At 32.8% G+C, this 10202-nt stretch overlaps 1 protein-coding gene across 7 annotated transcripts; it reads right to left on the bottom strand.

Moving 5' to 3' along the window:
- Positions 1–1733: 1733 nt before the first annotated feature.
- LOC110639912 (putative disease resistance RPP13-like protein 1) lies at positions 1734–9685 on the bottom strand. 7 transcript variants are annotated; one of them, XM_021791030.2, is made up of 6 exons: positions 9465–9685; positions 4082–8456; positions 3899–3938; positions 3689–3797; positions 3190–3530; positions 1734–2538 (listed from the first exon to the last, which is right to left on the bottom strand). In XM_021791030.2, exon 2 carries the CDS (start codon positions 8217–8219, stop codon positions 4116–4118), a length of 4104 nt encoding a protein of 1367 aa, XP_021646722.2. In that variant the 5' UTR covers positions 8220–8456; positions 9465–9685; the 3' UTR covers positions 1734–2538; positions 3190–3530; positions 3689–3797; positions 3899–3938; positions 4082–4115. The 7 variants fall into 7 exon arrangements, 6 of the variants coding, with proteins under 6 accessions (XP_021646722.2, XP_021646724.2, XP_057995112.1 ...); XR_009145415.1 differs by lacking the exon at positions 4082–8456 and having other exon boundaries at positions 9465–9669; XM_021791032.2 differs by having other exon boundaries at positions 1734–3530; positions 3899–3969.
- Between the last annotated feature and the right edge of the window lie 517 nt (positions 9686–10202).

Here is a 10202-nt window from a genome sequence, read left to right as displayed (position 1 = left end):
TAATTGGGTTTGGAATGGGTTCAGGTTTGAAATTTAATACTCGTGACGGGTTCGGGTCGGAGTCGAATTTTATATGTTGAGTATATGTTACGAAACCGTTTATATAAATATTTAATTAAATATAAAATATATATTTTTTTAATAATATTCATAAATTTTTATATATTTTATTTCATATAAAATAAAATTAAAATATTTTATGAAATTATTAAAATTTTAAAATATAAATTATTAATAAAAATAATATATTATTTAAATTATTAATTAAATATATAAAATTAAACGAGTTCGAATATTTTTCGAGTAATAATAATTGAATTTAAAACGGATTTTAATAGTTAAGAATAAATTTTAATCAAATTTAAGACGGGTTTAAATTTTGAAAATATTAACCGAATTCGAATAGGATGGTTTTCTCGAGTACTCTGACCGTTGCCTTCCCAACTTAAGAGTTATCAAAAATTAAGGGAAAGATAAGTAAAAAAGAAAAAGAACCTGCCCTTGTGTGAGTGGCAGTGAGTACTGGCGATGAAAAGTAGAATTGTGGTTTGAGAACCAGTAAACACTAACTCAGAAGTTAATTTGAGTCTTTAAAATTTTAGATTTTTATTTTTTTTAAATGCTCTACTTTTCAATAAGTTGATTTGCACAAGGATGTTTGGGTGGACTTCATGGTTTCATGGATAAATTTTAAGATTCGTCTTGAATTTTAGAGTTTTAACAGAATAACTTAAAAATATAATATAAAATTTTAAAATTTTATATAATAAAATTATTTTAATACTCAAAAACTCAAAATAATAATAATATAAATAGTTCTCTTCTCTCTATATGATAATGATAAAATTAATTATAATTTTTTTATAAATTAATTATAAAAAAATTTTATTCATATATTATATTTTTAAATTTATGAACAACTCTATTACGATTTTTAAGTTCAAAGATAGCTATTAAAATTTATTTTGATTACTTAATTTTATATAAAATATAATTAAAAAGTAAAATAATTATGAATTTATAATTAATTTCATAGGATTTTTGTAAAATAATTTTTTTAAATAATTAATTATGAAAATTTTATTAATTTAGTGAAAAAAAATAAAATTTTCTCACATAAAAAAGCACATCTAATATTTTTTAAAAAATTTACAAGATAAATTATATATAGTGAATTTTGTTAAAAAATTATAAGAACAAATTTAGCATATTAAATATTATTTATTAAATTTTTAAAAAACATTATTTTTTTTAATAAAGAAATTTTATTTTTTCAGTTAATAAAATTTTTATAATTAACTATTTTAAAAAATCTCATAAGATAAATTGTAAATTTACATTAAATTATCTGATTTTTCGTAACAAAATAATTACACTTTATAACAAAATAATTACACTTTATATAAAACCAAGGAACCATAGAAAACATCATTCTTTTGATGAAATTATGTAACACTTTCTTAAAGTTTTAATGCTCGTTTGGTCAAAATTATTTTTCAGAAAAATAATAATTAAACAAATAATTTAAAATAAAGCATTTTATTATTTTAATATTCTTATAATTAAAATTTATTAAATTTAATTTTAAATATTTTTAACAATTTTTAATTAATATATTTAAAAATATATTTTTCTGAATAGGAGTTTCATTATTAATGCCAAACCAAGTTTACCAAGGGAGAGGGAAAAATAAAATAGAGCACCTTGAGCATTGCCCACGAGCAAAGAACAACTTTCACCCACAGCAAAATTTCTCCTTCCATTAATTATAAAATTAATACAAAAACAAGGTTATGTATCTACTTCTGAGTTGGTCTTCAATGCCTTGTTCATCTCCCTGTGCACCTATTATTTGATTCAAATGGCCAAGTACCTCTAAGAAATTCATGAACACTAGAGAGCAGGGAAGACATGGCATCAAGTTGCAAGCACACAACAGGATAAAAGAGTTCACTTTTGATCAGCCAGAAACCCAGTTGATCCAACAAGTGAGAAGATGATGAAATTTTTGACATTAGCAATTCCGGTCCACTCTGGTTCAGGTTTGGGGCTAGGACCCTTAACCACCCAGGAGGTCCCGGTTTCGTGCAGGAACCGAGAACTCTTGACCACCCTTCTAGGTCAAACCTGGCCTGTGGCTAGGGCTAGCCATAGGCCTCTCCTCTCCATCCTTGTTTGATTATACATCTCTGCTCTTGAGAAGTTGTCCCACCCAAACCTGCAAACTCATACAATTCTAATATGTGATCTTCACAGCCTCAATGTCCCAGCAAGTGTTGGTTATAATTTCCAGTGCTTTCTCTATCTTGTCCTCTGGCACAAGATTCCCATTTTGCAGGCTTACAAGGTAAACTTGTTTAGCAAAAGTTTTCCAAAACGCTAAAGATTATCCACAAGCCTGAATCTTTACAGGTTACAGGAGTGAAGCAATATATCCAATTATTGCAATGGCGGGTGTAAATTTGAGAAGTCCTGAGGTGTTATCAATTCCTCAGCAAGAGAATACAAAACACTAGCACAAAAGATTTGAGTAGAAACCTGGAAATGAAAATTAAAGATTTAAATTTGTGCTCGCCCCAACATATGAAAAATATAACAATCCAATAGAAAATGTTATGCATGGTTTTGGGTTTATATTTGTGAGTTATTTTTTCTTGTTTGTTTCCAGTAATTTGGTTATAAAACAATTAGAATTAATAACATTCAAAGGAAGTCTCCTCAGAAATTAAATAAGGAACAAATAGGTTAGGGAAAAGCAACTATTGGAATCTACTCTATAACCTGAAATTGTTAACTTTTGTCACTTCACCATTGTATCACAGGATGGAATGTAACATAAAACAGTTGAAGCTACACCAAATTTTTGCTTACAGATGCTCAGGGTACTAGCAAACTACGGTTTGGTTCCCAGTGATACATGATTTTACTTAAGCCAGTTATTGCTGACAATAAAAATAGGACAGAAATATAAATAGTTCATCTAATTTAAAAAAATTAAGGAGAGAATAACAAAAGAAAACTGCAGAATTCTTCAACTGGATTGTGAAATGTAATTATTTGTTAAGGTTTTATCACAAGCTTACAGATAGATAGGAACGGGAAAAGAAGAAGAATAAAACTCTGCAGAATTCATCAATTGAACAATGAAAGGTAATTATTCTGTAAAAGTCTAGGAACAAGCTTTCATACCTTATTTCTCCCAAATTGATTAACCTTGAATCCAGCTTTCATTATTTTAAGCTTCAACATATGTTTTAGGTTATATATGAGAAACAAAGGCTACATTATCAAAGAAGTTAAAAAGTTGAGCTCTTATCATCGCCCTTTGAGATGGACTATCGGACTATCAATTATGTCTTCCTTTCGGTGACTTCAATGGTATCTCCACTCTTTTGGAAGATCCTCATGTTGGGGCTCACTTCTTTGCAATTCAATTACATCTTGGTTGGTTTCTGGGGCTTCATTTTGGATAACTCCTTGATTTATGTCCACAGTTTCTTCCTCCACTTGATCAATTTTTCTGCTACAAACTTACAAATAGGTTGATGTTTTTATTAGTCTTATCATACTCAGTCTCAAATGCTACTTAGCTTTAAAGTAAGGTGCAAGTAGCTGCAACTGCAAACTAGTACAAGGCTTTGCCCAAGTTATACCAAATGAAAAAAGATGCTTGAAATATACAACTTACCATGAACTTCTGAGTTCAGTTTGCTTGCTTAAGTGCACACTTGAAGGCGAAAATGCATCAAGTAGGAATGCCCATAACTCTGCTTGAACCCACACATAGAGGAGAACAACTAAAGGGACAGAAAAATGATGCATCATAAGCAAAAACAGATGATACTATATTTAAATTCAAAATTTTTTGTTGCCAGTATGAAATAAAGAAGAAGAGTACCGGGAGGGACCAATCTTCAAAAGAAAACTTCAAGTTGTAACTGCATGTTGTACAAAATGATACGTAAAGCACTGGGATAGATAACAAAATGTGAATGAGAATGAGCTACTACAAGAAGTGAGATGTATCTTACTAGGAGAGAAATAAATGAAATAAAAACACTAAATAGACCAGGAAAATTACCTCAACAAAGAATATTTTTATGATGTCAAAGCCATTAGGCATGACCCCAAGTTTGAACTAAGTAATGTGGCATAAACCATGGATTCAAGGGCATCTCAGACAACTTCGAATCTATAATAACACAGGGGATGGGAGCAATGATGGGCCAATAGTCTCCTTTCCCATTTAAGCACCTTTGTTTTAGAAGAGGACAGGATAAGATTTCTAGGAATCCAAGTGTAGCAGGGAGGCCCTCCTTTGGTAAGGAACGGAGTTTAGGACAATTCCAAATCCATAAATTTTCAAGAGAGGTGAGGCTTTGGAGGCCCTTGGATATGCTTTTTAGGTTCTTAAGTCCATCTATCCAAAGCAAGGTTAGAGAAGTTGGAAGCAAAAGACCATTATCAGGAAAGGAAGCAATATCTGTACTCGGACTTGTGCCTTTGATTGAAAGTCTTCTAAGATAGGTGAGTCTATGAAGTCCCCACTCATACATTGGCTGCCTCAAATTCTTGCAATCCCTTATTCGAAGCGTAGTTAAGTTTGGTGGAAAACCTCCTTCTGGAAAGGACAACATTCCTCCACAATCATATATCTCCAAATATTGAAGAGACGCCAAGTTTTGCATCTGACTGGGTAGACACTTCAAATTCTCACACCTTGAAATTGTAAAATAGATAAGAGTTGGGATGGGCAATCCCACTTCTGGGAAACACTCTAGCTCATGACAGTCTTTTATTTCTAAGTAAGTTAGATGCAAAAGCCTATCACTTTGCAACTCTAACAATTGTTTTGTGCAAAAGCAAATTGTAAGAGTTCTAAATGAATCAGGGAACTTGCCAATCGGAAAGGACATGCGAGATGAACATCCTTCAATAGCCAAATTCTGAAGATAAGACATCTCATTGGCATCATTACCATTACATATAATTCCCTCAGGTAGGGACACCAAAGAATTACAATCCATGATCATGAGTTGTCTAAGAGAGTTTGGCAGACCTGTTGTGGGAAAGGACACGAGCTTTGGACAACTACTGATTCTCAAAAATCTGAGAGATGTGAGGCTGTGCAGCCCATCTGGGAGCTTGTTCAGGTGTCCACACTTTTGAATGCTCAACACTTCAAGATTGCACGGCAAAAACCCTTCCCCTCCCCCTACCAATGATACAAGCTGCTTACAGTGTTGGATATCTAAACGTCGCATACTAGCAAATTTGTTTACATTACTTCCATCTGGCCACAAGTACATTAACTCATGACAACCTACAATCTCCAGATCTTCAAGTGCAATCAAAGCCTGTACAAGCACTTCATGTAAACTTACAAGGCCTGAAATTCTCTTAATTTTTAAGGTGGTGAGGGAAACTAGATCACGCGCACTTCTAAGAAACATCTCTTGACATTTTTCAACTTTCAGTTTACGAAGAGATGGAAGGATTTCAGGCAACTCTACTAATTGTGGGCAATCACAAATATCAAGGTTTTCCAGGGAAGGAAGGAACCTGGGTAATTTCCCAACCAACTTTGGACAATTTCTCATCCTAAGTTCACGCAGATTGATAAATATTTGTTGAAGCTCTTCACTGGACCATTGTTCCCACTCCACCATATTCTTTATGGTTAGAGTCTCCAGAGATGGAAAAGCTTTAGCAGAAGAAGAACGAACCCCATAAAACTCAATGCCCACTTCTTTTACTCCATCCATGCCTAATATGCTCAACTTCTTAAGTAAGGGTAGTTGTCCAACTGGTGGTAGAGAGGTGATTTTTTGACAATTGCAGAGTTCTAAATGCATCATATTAATGAATTTAGGATCCCCTATCCACAAAGGGAATATTGTTCCACCGTAGAATTTAACAGAAAGCTTGTGCAGATTTTGATGAGGCTGTAATGAATTGAGCACCTGTAGTTCATCCCTTAAATTTCGCACACCATGGAAGTTACCAATCCATTCCAAGGCTAATGCATCAATATTCTGCTTCTCCTTTAGATTGACAAGCTCTGAATCCCGAACATTTGCCACATTATGCAACCCTGTAATACGAAGCTCCCCACGCAAATGAGATAATTTCATCAACTCCATTATGCCACGTCCATGGCCTTCCCCTACTATAAACTTAGAAAAGGAGTGGAGATTTGTCAAATTACCCATATGAGGTGGCATCTCTTGCAAACTATCTGTATCACTAATATCAAGATGCATCAAGTTTATCAGATTGCTGATACCTGTAGGCAACTTAGTAAGTTTCCGGCACCCACATAACTTCAAAGTCTGCAAGTTGAAGAGCTTACTAGATGATTCAGGTAACATTGTAATTTCACTATAAGACAGATTAAGGTATCGCAAATGCTTTAAGGCACCAATAGAACTTGGCAACTCATCAAAACAATAACCAGCCAATGATAGTACCGTTAAGCATCTTAATTTTGGCACAAATTCATGCAACACCTTACTACTTAATTGGTGATAATATGATGGCAAGACTGGCAATGCCAAGAATGTCCGCAAGCTCTTCATTTCATTGAAGACTTCAAATCTTTTTGATATGTCACAAACATGACGAGAAAATGATGAATGTCGTACCTTGGGATTTGGTTTTGCTCCCTCTAGCTTATCATCCAAATTAAAGCATATTTCCTCATTGACAGATCGAGCGAGGTTTCTTATCAAGTCATGCATTACATACTGTGTATCCTTGTTGCTAGACTGTTGAAAAAACGATCTTGATAATAAATCATGAAAATATTCATGGCCTAAGTCCTCAATTGGCTTCATTTCATTTGGTTGTCGCAGAAAACCTTCTGCCATCCAAAGTAAAACCAGCTCTTTCTTGTCAAATTTGTAGTCCTTTGGGAATACTGCACAGTAAGCAAAACACCGTTTCAAGTGGGAAGGAAGATGATGGTAGCTTAACCGCAAAGCTGGAAGTATACCATTTTTTTCCTCAGGTAAATCCCATATCTTGCTGTTCAACACTTCTTTCCAGACATTGCAATCTAGTTTACCTCTCAAGAGGCCTCCAAGGGCCTTAGCAGCCAAAGGCAATCCTTGACACCTTTTAGCAATTTTCTTCCCTATTTCCTCCAATTTTGAGTGTGCATCAAAATTTTTTGCTCCCAAAGCATGTTGAGCAAACACAGCCAGACAATCATCATCTGACAACTCCTTAAGAGGATAAGCTGGAACATTACCCATCATTAATGAAACACCTTGATTACGAGTTGTGACTATGATTCTGCTTCCTGGTGCCCCTGCTACAAAAGGACCACAAAAGAGAGTCCAATCATCATAATTCTCACTCCAAACGTCATCTAAGACAACTAAAAATTTCTTTCCTGATAAATTCTCCTTCAATTTTACTTGAAGTGAATCTAAATCTTTGGCATCACCATCTTCTGACTGGAGAATTGTTTTCGTTATCCCAATAACATCAAAGTGCTCACCCACAGACACCCAGGACTTAAAATCAAAGTCTAATGTAGCATCATTAAAGATGAGTTGAGCAAGAGTTGTCTTGCCTATGCCTCCCATACCAATTATAGGAATAACACAAATTTCTGCACCACTTACTTCAGTCTTCAGTAGTACAAGTAACGCCTTCAGATCGTCTTCTCTTCCATAAACCTTTGCTTCATTCACCAATGACGTTGAGGGCTGTCTTTCTCTAACACGGTTGCTTCTTCTTCCCGTGCTCTCTCGTAGATCCAGGTCGTGTTTTCCTGCTGTGATCTTTTCTAATCTGGCAGTAATTTCCTCCATCTTGGAAAGCAGCTTGGAGTTGAACTTTACTGTTCTTGGATTTACTCCAAAACAAGTTGGTATGGATTTCTTCACCTTATTTGTGATAGCTAGAGGTTTTACTACCAGCCTCCGTCGCAAAGCCTCAGTAGCAAACTCATCAAGTACGTCCTCCACATCATAAGCCAAGTCTCTAAGCTCGCTAACCCAGATTTTTACCAACTGGTTAGTCAACTGCTTCTCCTCTGCATCATCAAGCACAGCATAAATTTTCCTGAGCATGCTCTCCCACTTCTCTATTTCAGCAAGGACTTTCTCCTGGCGTGCATATTGGAGCAAGTCATGGGAGGCCAACTTGTCAAACAGAGCCTTCAAAGAAACGGAAAGGATAGCACCTCCAATGGTAGTTACAGTTTCCATTACAGAATAACAATGAATCGATAGTTACAAGCCAAAGAACCAAACTATGAGAACAAGCTAGGATTGAGGTAGGGAGAAAACACAAAATTGTATCAAAACAAGAGGAAGTTTAGTTTGAAAGATCACAATTTTAATTTTTGCCAGCCCAAGTTTAAGACTTTTCCCCAGCCTTAAGCGTTGACTTCTCCCCACCCTTAAGCGTAGACTTCTCCTTTATTTACTTCAAGGTTTTTGCACCTACAGTATTGGAGTAATGTTTGGAATTGTATTATATGTTTTTTAATTATAATTAAAAATATATAATTTAAAAATTAGTTAAAATACATTAAATTTAATTTAAAATTAATTTTTAATAATTTTTAAATAATATAATTAAAATAATTTTTTTTTCTAACAATATTAAGTGTAACCTTAATGACATCAAGTGCTTCTTTTTAAAAATCAAAAAATTAATATCAAGTTCTTTTGAGAACTCACAAAATCTAACAACTCTAATAATCTTTAAAAAAATTCTTTTAAGTGTAAAATACAGAAAACATCCTAATTTATAAACCTTGAAGAGTGTTGATATACACAGTATTTTCTTTATTTTATAGAGATGCTGTGTTAATGATTCAAACCCATGATCTTTACTTTATCATTATATCAATGCTATCATATAAAAAAAAATGTATTAAAAAATAAAAATTTAGAGAAGATGTGCAGCAGTTGACAGATTAAATAATGAATTTTATAATTCTGAACAGCATATATTTTGCGACAAGATAATGTGGAGGCTAAGGACTCAACTGCAGAGCTATTTTTAAAGATATAGTCTTAATTGAATGAAACAAAGTTATTCAAAAAAAAATTTAATGAAACAAAGAAAAGAGATTAAAAAAATATTTTTAAAAATATAACTTTAAAGGATACATATCTTTTTAAAATATAACAAAGGATTGGCATATTTATATATGAAATCCCAGACAGAAATTGAATAAAACCCAAATAATACAATTTAATTATATAATAAAATTGTTTGGTTTAATTAATAAAATGTTGACCTTGAACAGACCTCCCTTTTCTGTTACAAAAATACCCTTCAATGAAACTGATAATTCCTATTCCCTCATGAAATTCGACAGCCAAATGCAGGAGAAAAGTAAAGAAAAATGAGAAGCTAACACAAAGAAAAGGGAAAAAAATCTGTGCAAAATCAGTGCATATGTGAGAATGAGAATTAGAAACTCTTTTGGTAGTACTGACTACATAGCGAAGCAGAAGAATTTCAAGTTACAAGCCTTCTCTTCCATCTTTTTCTGGTTCTCTCCTTCTTCTTCTTCTCTATTCTGTGCTTTCGCTCCATATGGCCGCCTCCATTGTTGGAACGGATGAAAACGGCGCGTTTTTAGCGTAGAAGATCAAGGATAGAAGGGGAAAACCCAATCACTGTTGTTGGTCTAAACGGTACCGAAATAAGAAGTTTTTTTTTTTTTTAATTTTACTTATATTGGGCTACTCATTGTCATTGCGGATTAGATGGTTTAAGCCCGGCTCGTGGGACCCATTTCTGCATTTTTTTGTTTGGACAGTAAATGAAACTTCATCGAGGAATAAGACCATGAGACCATCAGATACAAGGAGAGTCTTGACGGAGATATATTTATTAAATTCAGATTGAATTAATTAAATTAGTATATTAATTAATTAAATTAGTTAATTAATAAATTAATTAAATTATTTAATTAATAAATTAATTAAATTTATAATTAAATAAGATAAAAGAATAATTTGGTGTAATTCAATTAATTTAGTGATTAAATTGATAAATTAGTATGATCTAATTGACTCAAGCGGTTCAATTATTTAATAAAATTTTTATTTTTTTATATTTTTTATATTTTTTGTATAAAAAATTAAACTTAAAATCTTATAAAAAAAATTTTAAAATCAAAATCAATTGAGTTAGTTTGATAATTATGTATTTTTTATTTTAATGTATTT

The sequence above is a fragment of the Hevea brasiliensis genome, chromosome 17 (assembly GCF_030052815.1).
Source record: "Hevea brasiliensis isolate MT/VB/25A 57/8 chromosome 17, ASM3005281v1, whole genome shotgun sequence".
In the NCBI taxonomy this organism is placed as follows: Eukaryota; Viridiplantae; Streptophyta; class Magnoliopsida; order Malpighiales; family Euphorbiaceae; genus Hevea; species Hevea brasiliensis.
Note: the sequence above shows the minus strand (reverse complement) of the source record. Positions and strands in the feature narration are given on the sequence as shown.

Excerpts from the sequence above, each read along its gene's own strand:
- LOC110639912 (XM_021791032.2), bottom strand. The coding sequence starts at position 8,219 with ATGGAAACTGTAACTACCATTGGAGGTGCTATCCTTTCCGTTTCTTTG.